Below are 20,369 nucleotides of genomic sequence, written 5' to 3'. Positions count from 1 at the left end.
CTTATTACTGTAAAATTTTCTGTCGATTTCTACATTTTTATGAAGTTTTCTAATTGAATGTGAACACAAGAGCACAAGCATACACTATGTCTAACATTATAATGATAAAACCTTCGATAAAACAGTCCCAAAAAACATTCGGACACAATTTGGTGCAGTTAGTAAAGTCTCATTATGCTTTTGGGAAACTGATCAACTATAGACAATGTACATCTGTTCACTATCCACTGTGAATGAAATCAAATGAAGAAGGTTGTTTATTAAAGTCTTCTGTAACAATTTATAAAACATACATAATTGTTTTGGTCTGGTTCCTCTCAAGGTTTCTTCCTCATAACAACTAAGAGAGTTTTTCCTTGCCACAGTCACCCCAGGCTTCTCATCAGGGATAAACACACACCGTTCACCTTGATTCTTAAATACTGTAAAACCACTTTGAGACAATGTCCATTGTGAAAAGCAATATAGAAATAAACTTGACATAATTCAATGAGAACTGACTTGTGTTGTCAAAAAAACCATTTTCACTTGTGTGCAGTTTTATAGCAGGGCATAAACCTATTGTATTTAAAATGGCCAATGTTTGAGGAACTTCATGTTTCTTAGTAACCAGGGTTTAAGATGGAACTGTGTTTTTTCGATGCGCTGTGTGCTCATGGGTTTAAACTTTATAAAAAGGACTGAGAAGAGTGGCTGGAGTGATTTGTGATAGCAGGTCTTACCACAGTCCTATAAACTTTCACTATGCAGATACTCTATTTTATATGGTTTAGAGACAGTGACATTAAGTAAAAGACAGAGATGGAGCTGGAGGTAGCAGAGCTGAAGATGTTGAGGTTTTCGCTGGGAGTGACAAGGATGGACAGGATTAGAATGGAGTTTTAGAGGGACGGCGTGTGTAGGACATTTGCAGAAAAGGGACATGGGGTATATCGTTAGGAAAATGCTGAGGATGGAGCTGCCAGGAAGGAGGAAAACATGAAGGCCGAGGAGGTTTATAGATGTGGTGAAGGAAGATATGCAGGTAGTTGGTTTGAAAGAGGCAGATGTAGAGGACGGGGGTATGGAGACGGATGATCCGCTGTTGCGACCCCCTAATGGGAGCAGCCGAAAGAATTTGTCTGTTAGTAAAAATTAAGATTTAGATGTATGCAAAGTCATACCTGCCAAAAGTAGTCACTAATTATTCCAGTTATTTTCAAAATCTACAACCATAATTTCTTCCTGAAAACCAACCATAGTTCCCCCCCCCTCTAAATAGACCCATTAAAGAGTAATGTTTGATTAACCCTTAAAATCCCACTTTTCTAAACATTTGTTTTGCAGCACAATGAAACAATCATCTGTGGTGAACACAAAAGATCACTGAAGCAGAGAGTTCTTCAAAAAATAATTTATTTTCTGTGTTTCCTTAATGCACGTATAAAACGCAACAGTATTTGAATATCAAATAAATAAATGATGCACAAGTGAATATGCATGACGTGTTTAAAAGCAATCAAGATGCCAAAAGTACATTTGTAACTAAAAGATTAAACTTAGATCATGAAACGGTGCTCGCTGGATTTAAAAAAAAAAAAAAAGATTTATGACACATGACCAGGTTGAAGAGATAGCTGCCAGTCAGTTTCAAGAAATAAAATAAAAAGTGAGGTAAACATTTCAAAACAGTCAACAAAACTGCACCAGACGTTCAAAAATTGCACTGAAAGAAGTGCAATATGAATGCAGTATCTAAATATACATACAGCAATCAGTGAATAAAAGAATGTGTTTATATTTTTGTACCCTATTCTCTTTTTGTATAAACACCCTGGTGACAGAAGTGAGACCTGCAATATCTGGTTACATCTTCAATATAAAGTCGATTGACATACAGTAGTCACTTGAAGTCATCCTTGGTTTCGGACAGCTCTCGGATCACTAAAACGGTGACCTAACAGAGCCAGAATGCCTCGGAAATGTCCAGATTCGGTCCTTAGGGCTCAACATTCTTCAATAAGCAGTTCTTCAGAGCTGTACAGTTTTCTTTTGATCACTCTAAAGCCAGTTCGGAGTTTCAGGGCACCTCTCAGGGGAGTCAATGAGGACTTTGCAGTAAACAAGCCCTGGATCTTCGGCCAGATGCCCCCGGACTCTGGCCTGAGGATGAGCGTGAGCTGGAAGGTGGGTACGAGGCAGGGGTCAGCAGCAATCTGACTTACGCTGTGAAACGTCTCTCCCTGCTGCACACAAAGATCGATGAGCGCCCCCCGGAGGCCGCATGGCTCGCTCGCCGCCAGCTGCACCAGTTCGGTCCCTATGTGCTCCAGCAGCTTGTGGGGGATGAGAAGTTTGGAGCAATGCAGTGTGCAATCTTTCGCTTCAATCAAGCTAAGAGCAATCTGTTGGACTACTTCTTTACACAGGCTCTCCTCGGACGGGTCGTAGAACATGTCAGCGTCCAGAGGGGACAAGTCGGAAAGAGATACGGAACCTGGAAAAGATTGCAAAGAAAAAGGGTTTTGAATTATACATATAATCCAGTGTAATACTGAGTAACGAGGACACAATATAACCAGCGTGCATCGTGTTGCACTAATATTGCTGTGTTAGATCTCAGTTAATTACGTCATAATGCAGTTTTCGATGTGTACTGCAGATAATCTGGGTTTTTTAATAACACAACCGGTTAACTTAAAGCACCAACTAACTATTCAAGCAATTCAACCTACAGAATTGAATGCTGTTAGAAAAGGTTGATTTGCATATCAGATTGCTTCATGGGAACTACTTTATGTAACTTTTAGGCTTTAAAGTGCAAAAGGTTTCTTTGTTCAACACCAAGTGTCAAATCGTTATATAGAGAGCTAATGACTGAGCAGAAAAAGAAGTAAAATTACAGTAAGAGTTGTGTAACTTACCAGTGTCTGAACCATCATCTGTGCCACTGTGTTCAGAATCAGAGTCGATGCTGTTACTGCTGCTGAGTTTCTGCACCAGGCCGCTCCAGGAGAGACGCTGGGGAGCTCCATCAGCCCAAACACCTTCACTGTGTGTCTTCTGCATGACTCCAAACCTTGAAGTGCAACTCTTGTAGGATCTTATGAGCTTCAACACCTGAGAAGAAAAAGATAAACAACTTAGAAACTAGATTCGAAAACAACTCAAACAATGAACCTAATGTTGAAGCAACAGCTAATAATTCTTTTTTTTTTTTTTTAATGCAGCTTTTTGCTATAAAACTGCTTGGCATTAAAAGAATAAGGTTCCTCTGAGTTTCTGTGGATGGTTTAATGCTCCAATGTTTTTCCCCCCCTCACTTGGACCCTTTAGTAAAAACTAGCTCCTTTAAAAGAATTAACAGTTTCTTTGAGAGTTGGGAAGATAAACATTTATTTCAGGGTTTTACTCTCGAACTTAACCTCATTTTATAAACACTGCCAGCAACATGTTACTGTAAGAAAGCTTCAGTTTTTCAACCTGAACAAGAGTGAATGAAAAAGCAAAACCAAAAGCCATAAAACAGCCTAGAATATCAAACACACACTTACCAAAATCTGTGTTGAAAACCTGGAGGTGGTGTCTAACCAGTGCTTGATGATAAAAATCCCAAATTGTGAAGGAAATGAGTCTGCTGGAAGTAACAAAGAAGACAACGACAGCAGGTTAAGTGCTCTCTCAGTGCAGCAGCGACTGATCTGCAAACACTGATGTCATGAGCCAGAACAAAGCTGGTTATAAAGCACCGCCCCAGTGTCGCTTACCACACCCCCCGGAGACAATTCAGCCAATCAGCTTCGAGCGCACGTTCAGAGCGTTCCACTTTGCCCAGTAACACGAAGCGCAAACGAGCCATTGTCTGCTGAGGGAAGGGGAAAAGCACAGCAACTAGGCTTTTGTTTCACCTCGGACAAGTTGAGACTAAAACCTGCCCGTGTCTCTTTATGTGTCCAAGTTAAATGGACATTTAGGGCAAATTTTGTTTAATAGATTGTTTTTATATGCCACTGTATGTGTCGTGCGTGTGTAAGGAAAACAACGCATATTGCAGTATAAACCGGTTTTTAGCAAAAAAAAAAAAAAAAAAAAAAAAAAAACATGCATTCTTATTAATGCACAAATCCTAAATAACACTACATTTAAAAACATTCATGCATTAAAATGCCATTTCTAATAAAAAAATGCACGCATTAAAAAAAAGTCATTCCAGAATCCAATATTAATCAATTTGATGCCCTGCACTATGACATCATCATTGCAATACACTCAGACGTGTTTGTGCATCGGGTTGGTTTACTATCAGAAGTGAGTGCACAAAAAAAAGGTGCAAGTTCCACAGGAGATTGCAGACTGTGGTGCAACATTACATCACTCCGAACAAATCAGTGCTCTAGATGGCTAAGGTAGTGTCTGTGTCAGTACACTACATGCACAGGCATTGTGGCATGAGTTTAGTGGCCTTGTCGATATTTTTCGTAACCACTCACAGCTGCACACAAAACCACACAAGTTAATACATGTGAACTAGTATGGTGGGAAATCCAGTGCAGGGTTTAGTCACAACACAACAGATCAGCATTCTGTGTCAAAAGGATGCAAAATACAGTATGATGTGGTCTTTTATGGTCCATTCATCTGATGCAACTTCTAGAATTTACTGCGAACGACGAAGACTTGCGATAACTGGCTTGAAAGTCACAGATGGGAGAGTAAAAACAGTGACATAATGCCACTTGTATTTCTTAAAATAATTTATTCCCGAAACGAATTAGTTTACATTATGTATTTAAGGATCAAATCTAGAAATATATTCATATTTGTCGTTTTATTCTATCTATTATTAAATACTGGGTTTTATAATTGGAAGGTTGCTTGTTTGAACGTCATTAATCCTAGCATTTGTGGAACTATATAACAATATAATTTTGCATTTTAGTAATGTTCATAACACTTTTTTCGCCCATAACCATACATATGTTTTTGCACTGCATTGTGTTTGTTTGCATATAATCTTGGTTATAGTCTTTATAGTTCTCTTTGCACAGTACTGTATATTTAGAGTATACTTGTGTACTGTAGTCTGGTGTCTGTTGCACTTTATGTAGCTTTATGTTGTGTGTTGTAGCTCTATGTTGTTCAGCGTAGCACCAGGGTTCTGGAGGAACACTAAACAACAAAGAGCTACAACACACAACATAAAGCTACATAAACACTGTACTGTGTACCACTGTGTATAGTAGAAATGACAATAAAAGCTTTTTGACTTCTTTTGACTTGCTGCATATAAAAAGCTGTTTTACATTTTTGTTTCCATGTAAACGTGTAGGGGGGCATAAACAAGCCTAGGGCACATAAACATTTATAAAAATGACATCAGTTAAAAGTGAAGCCTGGTTGAGAGTTATATATTAACAGGTAGTTACACAACAATCAAGGCATGGCATTTCATCTGGGATATCCTTTCTGCATTAATTATTATGGAACTCATTGGATTGAGTTAAAATGTGTTAGTGATTTACCCGAGTTGTTTAGCCAACTCAAAACATTCATTCTTCTGTGTGTGCTTCCGCTGGCTCATAAAAAAGTGTGAAATTATGAAAGAGTTCATGAATGTTTTCGGATTGCAAGTGAGACCTGGATAAATCATTCTCTTTGCAGTCAGAATGACACATACAGCACGTACTACATGTATTACACGCAAAAGCTATTAGGAATGAAATTGTTTCTTTTTTTCTTGTAGTACTGTTAAACAGTTTCTGAGAGTATGTGAGTTGGTGTGGAAATGTAGTGTCTGTAGGATCCTGCAATGTACACTGTACGTTTGGTCCCTCCCACTTGTGGAACAGAATGTACTGTACATTCACCAGTTTTTCACTTATCTTTTCAGTCATTCAGATGCAAAACATCTAGCAGGACGGTCTGTACTACAAACTGATTTTCACAGAGCAAATTCAGGAAGTTCTGTATATAAACAAGGCTCAGTGAACATGTGTTTATTCTGCTTTTTATGAAAAGAAAAACACCTCTGCATTGCTTATTTATATCACTAGATAGTAAAAAAATGTAATATGAAAAGATAGAATAGTTACAATTATGCTTAGTTTGCTGAGTGCTTGTTATAAACACAGCATTTAGCTTTATTTTGCATTTAGCTTTATAAGACAAAGAGTGTGTTTTATTTGCTGTTTCCCTGCACCCCCTCTCTCGCTTTGTCTTCTCCTGTTTCTACAGCTGCTTCTACAAGTAGGCTATACGTGCTGGCTCACTTTCTCGCTCTTTCTCTCACATACACAAGGCCACAGAGAGGGGGAGGATAACCCTCGCAGACCACAGCACTAAAATTAATAGCAACTGTGGTGGAGCGTGGAAACAAAGCACAGGACTCGGGTACACTGAAGACAAAAACAAGATATGTGTGGGCTTCTAAATCAACTGACTAAATATGTAGCAAATCTATGTATCTATCTATGTGTTTTATACAACTATATACCACAAAAAGTATTACACAATATTGTATTTGCTTTAAATTTTATAATATTATATAAAAGGCATCTAAGAAATGACTCTACTTACTACGTGGCTATTTGTAATGAAAGAACGTATCAATAAAATATGATTTTATTTTTCTTTTTAATCATATGAATTACAGCAGTTTTATTCCATTAAAAAAATCTTAACCAAAAAACAAAAACCAAAAAAAGTCAGGTACTTTAAAAAGTCAAAGTTTGGGTAAACATCTGCACATGATTAGTACTTTATGACATGAATATTTACATTTAAGTATTCAGTTCCATAAAATTGTCCAAAACTCCTTCATTTAAGGCTGTAGCTGATGTCAAATATGGGAAATGTGCATAAATAAACGATACATAATCCATTCTGGTTAAAATATTTGTTTTACAATTCATGAATTAATATGAGCAGCAAGTGGTTAGCTATGAAGTGGTAAAGCCCAAAAGCTGTTCAATAGGTTTATATTTCCACTCGTCTGCCTCCAGCTCCTCCACCAGGCTGGCCAACTTCTCCATACGGGATACCTGCTGATCTGAGAACACACCAGACACCAAAAAGCTGTTAGTATTGGGATTCCAGATGTTAGTTGAATTAGAAACAATTGTGCTTGTAACAATAATCATAAGTGCTGACATTTAATTAATAAATGTTAATGTTTTTTGAAAATTTGAACAATGTACATCTTACCATGCTTCACCTGTTTTAGAGTTGATGCTACTTGATAGCTGAAAACTGATTCACACAGAAATCTGTCTGAGCCATCTGAAACACAGCGAGTAAAATTGTACAGTGGATTTTAAGCACTGCTGTTAGAGCTGCTGTACGAGAAAATTAAGCAAGACCTTCCGACCAATCAGAATCAAGAGTTTAACCGTGCTATATATAAGGAAAAGTATATACGCTATAGGGAGAGTCAGTAAGTGGGATTGTAATCGAAAAGGATAGTGTGCACAGAAGCAACAGGCTGAACACACCATCATTCAACACCTGAAACACAACCAAAACAATGCCATTCTCTACCCTGAATCTCCTCTTTGCAGTTGCTTTTCAAGCCAGAGCACTGATAAGCACTTGAGAATATGCCAATTCAGCTAGCAGAATAAGGGCTAAAGGAGAATGGTGGGTTTCACTCATTAATGCCCTCTGTTCTTCCTGGAGACACAAAGTGCAGACAGCACGTCACCGTGTGGATAAATGACCCAGAACAGTTAGACCAAAAACAAAAGGTCTGGCACAGGTTTAGTTGGGCATATTCCAGTAAGCCATGACCTTCTAATGGATTGTATTAATCCTTTTGAGATCATAATTACAGTCCCTCCTTCCCCACAACTGTTATTTCTATTATTATATGAAAATGAATGCATCAAACAGAAAGATTCAAAAAAAGAGCTCTAAAGACAAAAGCAATTAGACACACAAACCAACAAACTTACAAGCAGAGGTGGCTATTCCTTTCATTTCATGTCAAGTCAAGTTTATTTCTATAGCGCTTTTCACAACAGACAATGCCTCAAAGCAGCTTCACAGAATTTTAAGAGTTAAGGTGAATGGTGTGTATTTATCCCTGATGAGCAGCCATGGTGACTGTGGCAAGAAAAAACTCCTTTAGATGTCCCTTAAACTCCCTATTCATCAGCAACCACTGAGCTGTAACTCGAGTATAACCCTTACCCCTTATCTGTACAATGTCAGTGCTCATTTCCCAGCCACCTATCAATCTGGGATATCGTCTTCTTCGTAAACAGGCTGTGCACCTGAATCAACATAATTGAAAGTCATACCAGGTCTCTAGTGGATGACCAGAACTTTACGATGCCTTTTGTGCTTCAAGCAGAACAGAACATACACACACCAGTGTTTCAGGATGAATTTAGGGTAAAATTACAACTTGACTGCTAATCCAGGCATTGGGAGAGACTCAAGACTTGTGTGGCATCGCACTCAATAGAAAATGTCATATAATATATACATACTATATATTATATATATATATATATATATAGTGGTATAGAGTGGTAGCTCTGGTGGTTAAGGCGCTGGATTACTGATCGGAAGGTCAGGAGTTCAAGCCCCGGTATCGCCAAGCTGCCACTCTTGGGCCCTTGAGCAAGGCCCTTAACCCTCTGTGCTCCCGGTGCGCCGTATCATGGCTGACCCTGCGCTCTGACCCCAGCTTCCAAGCAAAACTGGGATATGCGAAGAACAAATTTCACTGTGCTGTAATGTATATGTGACAAATAAAGGCTATTCTATTCTACTACACTTTCCATACATGTGCAAAAACCTGCTATATTCTACTACTCCTTTTGTTTGTACTGTTAACTTTCGTCAATACACATCATGCTGCTATTATCCATTTTGTTTTCCTGTTCTTCAGGACAGGCCGCTGAAACTGGTTTGTGTGATTTCTCATTTATTTCACAATCTTCTCAACTCCTTCAAAAAATCCCCTGCATTGGAAAACTGACAAAGCAAAAATAGAAGTGAGGTATGTGGCAAACCTTCCATCATCTCCCCGGCTCCTTTAGGGTATGTGTAGAGTACTTTTCTCGGGGGAATGAGCTCTGATGCACTGAAACCAGATCCAGTAACGGAGCTCCCGCTCACTCCACCAGCTGAAGAAGACGACGAAGAAGCTGCTGCCATTTGGCCTGGAGCGCTGGGTCAACACAAGGCAGCGATTCCTGTGTGGGAGGAGATTCTCTAGTCCATCAATATGCAATAGAATTCTGAAATAGCCTTAACGCTTGATGTTTAAGATGGGGCTATTGGATTCAGCATACAATTCTGCATATAAGCAGATAATGAAAGGTACGAAACAATGGCTTCTTCGTTCGAGGTGGCTGATTTATTTAGTGTTCCTACCTACCGAATTAATTAGTTACACCTACCATATAATCAATGATCTGCTATGCAGATTGTGAGTACCCGTTTACCTTGAACATTAACGCACCACAACTAACATATACATCATTTCTGTTGTGGCCTCCACTGTCAGAGCTTTGTAGCAGTCAGAGGTAAAGATTTAACTAAGCACTAAATGTTCAAAGCAGACAGTCACCTGGACAAAGGAATTTGCTGATTGTCTGTAATTAGACAAGCCTATTTTTGTTCTTACTGATTCCAAGAGAAAGAAAAAACAGAGAGGCTGGGTAGAAAACCACTTTTTTAAACTATGTTATAGATTATAAACAAAATGATAACAGGAAATTGTTTTACAGACAGTAAATCATAACTACACAGCAAAAAAAAAAAAAAAAAAAAAGGATTGGTGGAACCACATCATTCCATTGCTGCTGATTTTTTTTTTTTTTAACAAGACATCCTGTAAAATATATTGTTTCCATGCCACACACATGCCACACAGTGTTACTCATACTTTTACAAAGGTGTCAGTTTTTGACCACAGGACTGCGGATATTTGTGTGTTTTTGGACGGTACACATTTTCCAGAAGAGCATTAGTCAAACCATTTCTAGACGGATTGAAAACAAAAAAACAGAAAATGCACCTGTGTTTACGGCAACAGTTACTGGCTTTGCTAGTGTTTGCATTGTTAGTTAGATTAACAGATTATTTGTGATTTTTATTCATATTTTCACCAGTCTTCTTCTCTCTTCCTCCACAATCACTTCAGTATGATGTCACTTTCTGTCTCTTACCAATGTGTACTCTCTTATATGCTTGGTCATCTATTGTGGTTGTATTAGTCTTTGTCTGAGAATATAAGAGCCTTATACAACATGCTTCTTTGACCACCTGGACAATCACTGCACTGTCCCTTTCTGTCACATGCCAATATGTACTGTCTTCTATGCCTGGTCATTTCGTTGTGTTAGTTGTAATCATGTTGTATAAGTCTATAACTTGTTGCAGTCCTAAATTGCTGTGCAGGACCTGTGTGTTCCTTTTATACACAGACATCCCTGTCCAATAAACCTGATTCTGGTTCTGATCTCTAATCTGTGCTCAGGTTTACAGAGAATGTTCACAGGTAGTGAAATAACCTCCTAACCGCAGCCCTGACTGCATTCTATTTCACTAATCCGCCTTTTATTACTTATAAGACACAAATATTTTAAAGGTAAACAGCCATGAATAAAAACTGTCATATCACTAAAATGTATTAAACGTATATTTAAAAATAACAACTCACGATGTTTAGTATTCGAGTTCCGCTACTGCTTCTAGGGTGATTCACACGCGATTGGACACGACAGCGCCATCTAACGGCCCGGAAGAGCGATAAAAACGTAACAGAACAAGCATTTCCGGTGACGGAACGGAAGTAGGAAGTCCAGAGAGCATCTGAAAAGTATGTATCTATGTATGTGTTATTTTCTGTTTATATAATGAAGTATTGATACTGTACAATTTATACAGTTGTTACTAACCTGACTATTGCCATGATACTCTTGATAGATAATTAGTTTTAATAGACTTTTTCTAAAAGGATTATATTGGGCATGAAATAATTGTACAATATCTATTGCACTGTAGGTCAAATTAGTAGTGAGATGAGATTCAGCTAAGTGTCCAGCTTTGAGATGATGTTTAGTGCAGCTCTAAGCCTTGACATTCAGGCTTGTTAGTTAAAAACCTGTATGGAGTGATGCACTGTTGTATGCAAACCAGTTTTAATGTATTTTTCTTTCCAGATTCTTTAGACACACTTTCATTGTCATATGAATGGGATACATCAAGACCATTTTAAATGCACTACACAGTGTATGAAATTATGTGATCTCATAATAAGCGAGACAGGATTTAGGCGTACAAATCAGTCATGAAACAACATATCTATATTAAAATCAGGAGGTTTAATCAGAGCTACAGTGACCAAGCATTAGAAGATGGGGAAGGGGTTTCATTTTGTCCTGCAAAAAAAACCTCAAGACTTAAAATTTCACTACATATGAAAGAGTTAGACATGAGGATATGGAGCATAGTAACATAACATAGTAACTTAAAGAAAAGTCAATAAACATAGAAAATACACTATACAATAGATAATATAATATTACAGTATATACACAAACTATAGACCATTTCAACGGCCATTCTTTCTGTTTGATCCTTGAATTAATTCCCATTAGATAATAGCGATGGGAAGATCGGATCATTTTAGTGACTGGTTCATTGAGTCTCGTTTATCAAAATAAACAAATCCTTTTTGAGTCATTTTGTTCATTTTGTTTCTATATTTAGAAAGAAAATACAAATGTGACATTTTAAGCAGATCCCCAACACATCTACATACATACAACTTTGACTATAGTTTTAAACATGTATATATGTACAGTACAGACCAAAAGTTTGGACACACCTTCTCATTCAAAGAGTTTTCCTTATTTTCATGACTATGAAAATTGTAGAGTCACACTGAAGGCATCAAGGGCTATTTGACCAAGAAGGAGAGTGATGGGGTGCTGTGCCAGATGACCTGGCCTCCACAGTCACCGGACCTGAACCCAATCGAGATGGTTTAGGGGTGAGCTGGACCGCAGAGTGAAGGCAAAAGGGCCAACAAGTGCCAAGCATCTCTCGGGGAACTCCTTCAAGACTGTTGGAAGAACATTTCAGGTGACTACCTCTTGAAGCTCATCAAGAGAATGCCAAGAGTGTGTAAAGCAGTAATCAAAGCAAAAGGTGGCTACTTTGAAGAACTTAGAATATAAAATTTTTCAGTTGTTTCACACTTTTTTGTTATGTATATAATTCCACATGTGTTAATTCATAGTTTTGATGCCTTCAGTGTGAATCTACAATTTTCATAGTCATGAAAATAAAGAAAACTCTTTGAATGAGAAGGTGTGTCCAAACTTTTGGTCTGTACTGTATATATAACTGCATAGCATGTATGAGAGTCACGTGACAAAAGGACGAAAGACTCGGACTAGAAGAATCTAGTGGCAAACCCAATTCTGTTTCCTGTACATAACCTACAGTATGAGTTTTTGTATACTTTGCTCATGCGCATCCAGTAGAAAATGAACGAATCACTTTTTGAGACAACTCATTCTTTTGAGTCACATTAAAGACTCATTCAAAAATGAACGATCCATCACTATTAGCTAACGTGCACATTCAAAACATTGGCAGGAGACAGTTTATATACAGGACAGGGAAATAACGGGCTGTCAGAAATTATTGGATTTTCGAAAACCAAAACAAAACGTGACACTTTGATTGCAGCAGTGAAGAGAGAGGGCTGGATACTGACTGTATAGTGGCAACTCGAGGAAATCAATTTTTATTTAAAATCAACAACACATAATGAATTAGAATTTAATATGAATAAGTTAAGAGAAGATGCGATAGCCGGTATTGTATGCATCCATTTGCTTGTTTATTCGTGAACACATATAGTGCTCAGATGTCACAGACGGTGCATTCATATCCACACACACACACACACAGAGACAGTTCCACAGCAACAGGGATTACAGCAACACGGCTCCACACTTCAAATAATCTAACCACAAACATTTTAAAAACGTATGAAATAATTTTGTATGCAATAAGTTATGGAGTAACACAACAATTGATTTAGTAACGTGCATGGTGTTATACGCAGGCTTCGTGTTTCTGAGTGACCGGACATGTTATTGTTTACATCCATGAAATATAATATAATAAAAGTAACTTGATAAGGGCTTCTGCCAAATGCAGTTAATGAAAGTAAATGGACTGAAGGAAAAGGAGTTACATTTATTGGCGTCCAGAACAACTGTTGGCTGTAGCTTAGTGGTTAAAGCATTGACCCAAAGGTCATGAGTAAGAATGCACCGAATATTCAGCCACCGAAAATGTTTGATCACCGTAACAACACGCCCGAAACAGTTTGTTGTGGTGACGCAAACAGAAACCGCTGCCTGCACGTGCTTGTCTGAAACAACATGTCTGCGGTGTGGATGTATTTCAGTATATCTGAGAAAGACCCACGGATAGCGATTTGCAAAACATGTAAAGCCGAAATTTTCAAAAGGGGGTACGTCTGCAAATACTTTCTCCACGTCGGGTTTAATTTATCACCTGAAATCCAAACATCCCGATCGCTATGCTGAATATGAGAGGAACGCGGCACAGAAAAGCAAAACCCCTCCGAGCATGCGCACTCCGTCTGTGGCGGACGTTTTTGAAAAGGCAGAAAGCTTCCCAGTGATAGTGTCAAGGCGCTTTCCTGACCTGGCAAAGTTGGCACGCAAGTACTTGTCTGTTCCGTGCACAAGCACTGACAGCGAGAGACTGTTCAGTGCAGCAGCCCATGTTCTCGATGAGAAAAGGAACAGACTTCACTGTGATAAAGCAGAGAAGCTACTCTTCATCAAGAAAAACCTGGCACTTTACCTCAAGAAGTAGAATGGGCGTGTCTAGTTTTTAAATATTTATTATCCACTTTGCACATCTGCAATTCTTGGTGCATTTGTTGTTGTTAAAGTTCTACAGTTAACATATGGGCTATAGCAGTCTTTGTTTTGATACACTATTTTGTTGTAGGCCTACAGTGAAAATATTATCTTTAAGCAGTTGCACTTGTTCTGAATGCACTTTGTTTTTATGTAAGAACATAATTAATTTTACAACCTTTCAGCAGCCAGAGGGTCTGTACATTATAATTTAATTTACACATGAGTGCATTTAAGTTAAACATTTAAGTTTAAGTTTGAATTTTAATTTATTTTATCCTGTGCATTATTGCAATGTGCTATAAATAAATATTTTCATAATTTGTAATTGATTTATTTTTTGAAACTTTAATATTAATTTATGCAATTGAAATGCCTTGATTTTAGCAAGGTTAGTACACAGTCATAGCCATAAATGCAATGGTAATAATAATAATTGCCATAATTATTTTCGGTGTTTCGGTTTTCGGCCTTGCTTTCCTCTTTTTCGGTTTTCGATTTCGGCCAAGAATTTTCATTTCGGTGCATCCCTAGTCATGAGTTCAAATCCCAAACACACAGAGCCACCACTCCTGTGGCCCTGAGCCATGCCATTAACCCTATAACAACTGAGCGTTGCTTTAAAGCCTAGTTAAAGGCTTTGTTCAATGGCCCAACAGTGGCAGCTTGATTCTGCCAGCAAGTTGCAATGTTAGCCAAGGGGTTATGTTGGACTTCTTTGTGAGTTTGATATTCCAGCACCACTAAGCTACCATTGCTGGGCCTTTGGACGTGGCCTTTAAGCAGGGATAGGGTTAGGGTTGGGTTGTATATATACATTTAGTGCATTTGGCAGACGCCCTTATCAAGTGCGACTTACGTTTATCTCATTCATTCAAGTGAGCAGTTATAGGGTTAAGGGCATGTCTCAGGGGCCTAGGAGTGGTGGCTCTGTGTGGTTGGGATTTTAACTCATGACCTTTGGGTCAATACCTTAACCACTAAGATATAGCCTACCTAACAGTTGCTCTGGATAAGAGCGTCTACCAAACGCTATAAATGTAACTCCTTTTCGATCAGTTTATTCAGACACTCAGCTACTGCTGCAGATTTACAGTTCAAATGTCCTGAAACAAGTAACTGAACTTGAATTTAAAGCTTCTTAACTGAACACGCTAAGGGTCACTTCTGTGACAAACAAGTGATGTTCATTCATGGATGTTTATTGGCTTTCAGAAATTGTAGACCGCTATGGATGTATTGAGGCCAGCGCTGATTAACATCAACGGCAGGATTTACCGAAAAAACGCTGTTAAAGAAGAACATTATGAAGATGAAGAGGAGGAGGCTTTCTCATACTCTGGAACAGGTTACATGTTATGCCTATATACTGTATTTTACTGAGGTACACATAAATAAATGAGATTATGCCTAAAAATAAATATGCAATCACTGCTATTATTAGGAACACCGGAACATTCATGCAATTAACTAATCGGCACATAAAGCAGAAGTGAAATGCAGATGCAGGTCAAGAGCCTCGGTTAATGTTCACTTTGAACCTCAGACTGGGAAAACATTGTGTTCTTTGTAACTTTAATATGGTTGCTGGCATCAGATGACCTGGTGTGAGCATTTCAGGAACTGCTGATTACATGGGATTTTTCACTGTCTAGAGTTTTGCATACAGTGGTGTGGAAAACAAGAAAACAATTCCTTTTGCAGTGGTTCTGCAGGCTGGATCACCATGTTGATGAGAGAGATCAGAGAAGAATAGTCAGTAGTAACTCAGATAAGCAGCCTTTGCAAACATTGTGAGCTGAAAAGAATCATAGACTCCATAAGACATCGAAGCTTAAGGTTGATGGGCTACAACAACAAAAACAAGAATATGAGGCGCTGGAAAAGACTGGAAAAAGGCCAGGAGATTCTTTTTTTTAAGTCTGTGCCAATGATAGAAATGCTTAAGTCAGCTTAATCTGAATCCAGAATCGAAGACACATGAGTTCACACTTTCTTTTTTTTTTTTAGAATGTAGGAAAGTGGACTGTGGATATAATTTGTTAATGCATAAATCTTTTTTTTTAAATTATTATTCATGATGCTATAAATCATTTTAACTGTGGCTTTTATGAAAATAAAAAAAAACTAGAGAAGGTTCTATTTGACCTGACTAATTCCACATAACTGTGCTGAAACAAACCACATAATACTTTTCTAATATGCAAAAGTAAGTCACTTCACATTAATCAAATGCTTACGCAAACAGAACTCAACAAAACAAACTGGCGCGTTTCCTAACGTGACGGTGCCGTTTGTGCATTCAGGTCTCTATCATAACATTGTTCTAGACTGCAGCATTTAAAAACAAGTCTTTATTAGTGTTTACCAGGTGATGCTTCAAAGTGATACTTTCAATTTCATGTCTCGAAATCTGTCAGAAATACTCGACCTGAAACCAATTTCAAGAATAAAAACAAGATTGAAATACGTAGATTACATTTATGTTTGATGTGATATTCAGAAAATAATTCTTGCATAATGCAATATATTTGAACAGCTATTTTTTTTTTTTTTATAAGTTTTTTATATATAATAGCAATCAGTTGAACTTCAATCCTGATTTGTGCTGTTTTACAGTCAGTGAGCAGTGGATAGATGAGCCTTGTGACACGAGTAACATTGAGCAGACAGACCAGGGCTTCCGCTGTGCCATAGACGTCCCAAGTGTTCTTTACAAGTCAGTATGTAATCACTGTGTTAAATATAAATCCTTAGAACTTTAACATGGTTTTAACTCACTGATTAAACAATTATTTTTTGGATGATTTTTGTTGTTTGTTGTTTTACATACGATTGCACTTAAAAATTCCTCCAAAAAAAAAGAATGATTGACATTGACCTGATAACATTAAAACCTGATTTGGGATATAATTAGTTTTTTCTTTTTCTATTTCTTTTCAAAGATACATCATCGGAAAGAAAGGCGAGACACGGAGACGGTTGGAAGCAGACACTAAAACTACAATCAGTATTCCTAAACAAGGAGTAGAGGGAAAGATAGGTTATTATTATTTTAACCTTTTTTTTAAAATATTTTTCATAGAAGTAAAAACATCTACCGTAACCTTTTTTTTTTTTTTTTTCCAGATTTGTAACATTTTATTTTTGAGCATCAATATGGAGCATGTATTGTATTTTTTATTTTTTTTATCTTACCACAAAATGTTCAAGTTGATGTTTGCGAGAATGAAAAACGGTGGTTATGTGGTGGAGGCGTTATTGTACGTGGTGTTATTTTGGTTGAGGAACACTGGTTAGTACACTGTGTTCACTGTGCAGTTTGTGCTTTTTCTGTGGTTTTGCAGTGATCACCGGCTCTCAAAAGGCAGCAGTAGCGTCGGCTTTAACACGTGTCGAGGTTTTAATCGAGAGCTTCCGCAGGAAACAGCCGTTCACTCACTTCCTGTCTTTCGCTCTGAACCACCCACAGATTCAGGAAGGGTTTGAACGCTTTAAAAAGGAGGTCTTGGATCAGTGTGCGAAGGTGGGCAGTTGACACCGCTTTGCAAAAATGCTGAAAAACTTTTAACAATTTGTGGATTATAATCCTTTATTCTGTCATACTGGGTTTTAGAATCATTAACGAGAAAATCAAGTCTTTATTTGATTTAAATGTATTAAAAACAAAGGAACTGATTGTATTCATCGTCAGGCAAAAGTTCATAACTATTGTCGCCTTGTATTTAGGGCTTTTGAGGCCTCGATTATGATAAATGAGACAAAACACAGTGAGATTCACCCCAGATAGTATATCAGCCCTTCATAGGACATAATACACACACACACACATTCACACACTCGTTCACAATTATGGGTGTTTTTGCATGGCTAAACCACCTAGCTGCATGTTTTTGGATAACGGGTGATAATGAACACTGAGAGAAACCGCAAACTTCACACAGACAGTAAGCCAGGATCAGGATTGAACCAATGACCCTGAAGCTGTGAGGAAGCAGCACTATCACTGCTAAAACATGCCACCCAAATACCTCCCAACTCGTGGCTTTGGTAAAATAAATTCTTTTGGGCTTTAAGGGTTTTAAAATGTCATTTAATTTAGGCTAGGTCAGATTTCCAAATCTGTGAGATTATCTACAGAAATATTGTTCCACAAAAAGGTTTCACACTTTATTTTCATCATTTGTCATCATTTTTTCATAATCATTAACCAAACATGGGTGCCAGTACTTTTGGAGCTCCTAGATTGTAGATCATATTATATGACAGGATCATTCAGAACAACAACAAAAAGTGCATTTTATTTGTTCTCACTTGTTCATGTCTGATTTCCATACAGGACATGGGAGTAGATGCGAGCGTTTTCCAAAATCGAGCAAAGCTGCACCTCACCATAGGAACCCTTGCCCTTCTAAATGAACAGGAAGTAATGCAAGCATCTGAGCTTCTCACACAGTGTCAAGGTTTCATCAGGTGCGTCTGGGATGCGTAGAACTGTTCATCAGTTCGTCCGCTGAATGTTTCTGAAGTCTCCTGTTGAATATTTTTGAGTATATACATATATTCTGAATGTCCTGTAAACATAGATGCTTACTTCAATTTGTTCCATTTACACGTTAGATTTTAGATTTCAGATAATAATGTTAATTGAACAGTGCATTAACATATCAATGTGGAGAAACAGCTTAACAGGTATGAGTGAAGTTAAACAGTTAGAGTTTAGGAGCAAATTGCTTTATGTTATAATATTCCTAATAAAAATGATGTTCCAGTAATAGTCATTTTTTTATGCTTTTAAAAAATTTTTTTTTTTTTTTTTACAGAGACATAACAGAAGGAAAGCCTTTAGCTCTGCGGGTAAAAGGAATAGAATACATGAATGATGATCCTTCCATGGTGGACGTCCTGTATGCTAAAGTGTGTGTTCAGGACGGCTCTGACAAGTAAGTAGCAGACATCTGTATACCAATACTGTAATATGACTGTTTATGGCTGAGAGCAAAAAGCAATTTATTTTGAAAAGTATAATATGATAATGATAGTTATGTTTTCTTATACCACCACAGTGTTACATCCTCAATTTTGTTTGGCCAGAAGCTGTTGATTCAGCTGCAAAATGTATATAAATACACACACTGACTTCACTTAAAAGTCGTTAATATTAGTGCAACTTTTTCTATTATGTACAAACAACCTCAGGACAGAGCAGTTTGTACTTTCTGGTTTTCTCAGTAACATGACAAGCTGCATTTTTTTTTGTTGCCTCATTAATTTCTTGAAGATGGAGAAAAGTGAAGCTAGTAAGGGAAAAACTGTTCATTGCTTTTATAATGCAAGTGATAAAAGGAACCGACTCGTTTCACAGATGTTCCACATCATTAAATGCAACTAAAAATGGAGAAAATACATTAATACGGTTTTATTCTTTAAAAAGAAAATTGTAATCGTTGGCAAATCGCTGTGGGAATGTGATGAAACACGAATGCCCTGAACTGAATGCTATTTTGGAATAAATGGAGTGCAAAGTATTGGCGAGCAAACATTTTGAAGTTTCTGTTCAGACATGTTTTCCACTTGTTAAAATATACGCATTTCACATTCGGAAACAATTTTTTTGAAGGTTAGGATTTAGGTATAAAATAGTAAATGTCAGTGGTCTTTGTGCAAATGTTAACGTGTGTGTGTGTGTGTGTGTGTGTGTGTGTGTGTGTGTGTGTCTACAGACTGCAGCAGATAGCAGACAGGCTGGTGGAGTCTTTTGTAGCAGCAGGACTGATGGTAAAAGAGTGGGACAGAGTGAAGCTTCACGCTACTGTGATGAACACATTGTTCAGAAAGGATCCTTCAGGTATATATGCTCATTTTACAGTTCTGTCCTTCTTCTACAGGATGATACACGGTGTCCTTGTTAATCAGATTATTTTCATACCTCACTGAACTTGGCAAACACCCAGTGCCAACACCGAACATATGCACAGATCAAAATGAAGATTAGCAAATGAAATTGTAGAGGAATCGTTTGCCCCCTGTTATCTCTATTCTGTGATGTCAGTGTGAATAGTAGCTCTGGATTGGACTACTTTGTAATGGCACTGTCTTTATCAAGAAGCTGATATTTGATATACAGAAGCCTTGTTGTTGAACTGTATGTTCCTGTGTGCGCCTTCTCATTGCACAACCTGTTCTAAGGATTGCGCCAACTAAGCTCAAGCTAAAGTGAGGCTTTGATTGATGCACACACAAAGGGTCATGCTCAGGGTTCTTTTTTTGAGGAAAAAAAAATTCCACTCCAGGACAGAGTTACAGAGGTGTGAAAAAGTGTTTACCCCTTTCCTGATTTCTGAATTTTTTGCATGTTTGTCATACTTTAATGTTTCAGATCATTACACTAATTTAAATATTAGTAAAAGATAACATAATTGAACACAACATGCAGTTTTTAAATGAAGGTTTTTATTATTGAGG

General features: G+C 37.7%; 3 protein-coding genes across 5 annotated transcripts in view; 1 reads left to right on the top strand and 2 right to left on the bottom strand.

Moving 5' to 3' along the window:
* Window positions 1-1,378: 1,378 nt before the first annotated feature.
* ddit4 (DNA-damage-inducible transcript 4) lies at window positions 1,379-3,701 on the bottom strand. Its single transcript, XM_046852953.1, has 3 exons — window positions 3,534-3,701; window positions 2,904-3,099; window positions 1,379-2,476 (listed from the first exon to the last, which is right to left on the bottom strand). Exons 2-3 carry the CDS (start codon window positions 3,046-3,048, stop codon window positions 1,986-1,988), a joined length of 636 nt encoding a protein of 211 aa, XP_046708909.1. The 5' UTR covers window positions 3,049-3,099; window positions 3,534-3,701; the 3' UTR covers window positions 1,379-1,985.
* Window positions 3,702-6,563: 2,862 nt separating this feature from the next.
* On the bottom strand, window positions 6,564-10,749 carry anapc16 (anaphase promoting complex subunit 16). The gene is made up of 4 exons (XM_046854475.1): window positions 10,652-10,749; window positions 8,997-9,179; window positions 7,183-7,257; window positions 6,564-7,027 (listed from the first exon to the last, which is right to left on the bottom strand). Exons 2-4 carry the CDS (start codon window positions 9,139-9,141, stop codon window positions 6,918-6,920), a joined length of 330 nt encoding a protein of 109 aa, XP_046710431.1. The 5' UTR covers window positions 9,142-9,179; window positions 10,652-10,749; the 3' UTR covers window positions 6,564-6,917.
* Window positions 10,685-20,369, top strand: part of ascc1 (activating signal cointegrator 1 complex subunit 1) — a 13,374-nt gene continuing 3,689 nt past the window's right edge. The window contains exons 1-8 of one of the 3 annotated variants that reach the window (XM_046854472.1): window positions 10,685-10,810; window positions 15,120-15,252; window positions 16,524-16,623; window positions 16,850-16,947; window positions 17,252-17,430; window positions 18,244-18,377; window positions 18,728-18,847; window positions 19,628-19,752. In XM_046854472.1, coding sequence (XP_046710428.1) covers window positions 15,135-15,252; window positions 16,524-16,623; window positions 16,850-16,947; window positions 17,252-17,430; window positions 18,244-18,377; window positions 18,728-18,847; window positions 19,628-19,752 — 874 coding nt within the window. In that variant the 5' untranslated portion in view covers window positions 10,685-10,810; window positions 15,120-15,134. Of the gene's footprint in view, window positions 10,823-12,023; window positions 12,079-15,119; window positions 15,253-16,523; window positions 16,624-16,849; window positions 16,948-17,251; window positions 17,431-18,243; window positions 18,378-18,727; window positions 18,848-19,627; window positions 19,753-20,369 lie in introns of those variants that run through there. The other 2 variants (XM_046854473.1, XM_046854474.1) reach the window with 2 other exon arrangements.

The sequence above is a fragment of the Silurus meridionalis genome, chromosome 7 (assembly GCF_014805685.1).
Source record: "Silurus meridionalis isolate SWU-2019-XX chromosome 7, ASM1480568v1, whole genome shotgun sequence".
In the NCBI taxonomy this organism is placed as follows: domain Eukaryota; kingdom Metazoa; phylum Chordata; class Actinopteri; order Siluriformes; family Siluridae; genus Silurus; species Silurus meridionalis.
This window is presented reverse-complemented; position numbering and strand designations above follow the sequence as displayed.

Excerpts from the sequence above, each read along its gene's own strand:
- ddit4 (XM_046852953.1), bottom strand. The coding sequence starts at position 3,048 with ATGCAGAAGACACACAGTGAAGGTGTTTGGGCTGATGGAGCTCCCCAG. Across the intron at positions 2,477-2,903 it reads AGATGATGGTTCAGACACTG|GTTCCGTATCTCTTTCCGAC; the intron begins GTAAGTTACACA and ends AATCTTTTCCAG.
- anapc16 (XM_046854475.1), bottom strand. The coding sequence starts at position 9,141 with ATGGCAGCAGCTTCTTCGTCGTCTTCTTCAGCTGGTGGAGTGAGCGGG. Across the intron at positions 7,258-8,996 it reads AGCCGGGGAGATGATGGAAG|ATGGCTCAGACAGATTTCTG; the intron begins GTTTGCCACATA and ends GCTGTGTTTCAG. Across the intron at positions 7,028-7,182 it reads TCTAAAACAGGTGAAGCATG|ATCAGCAGGTATCCCGTATG; the intron begins GTAAGATGTACA and ends GTGTGTTCTCAG.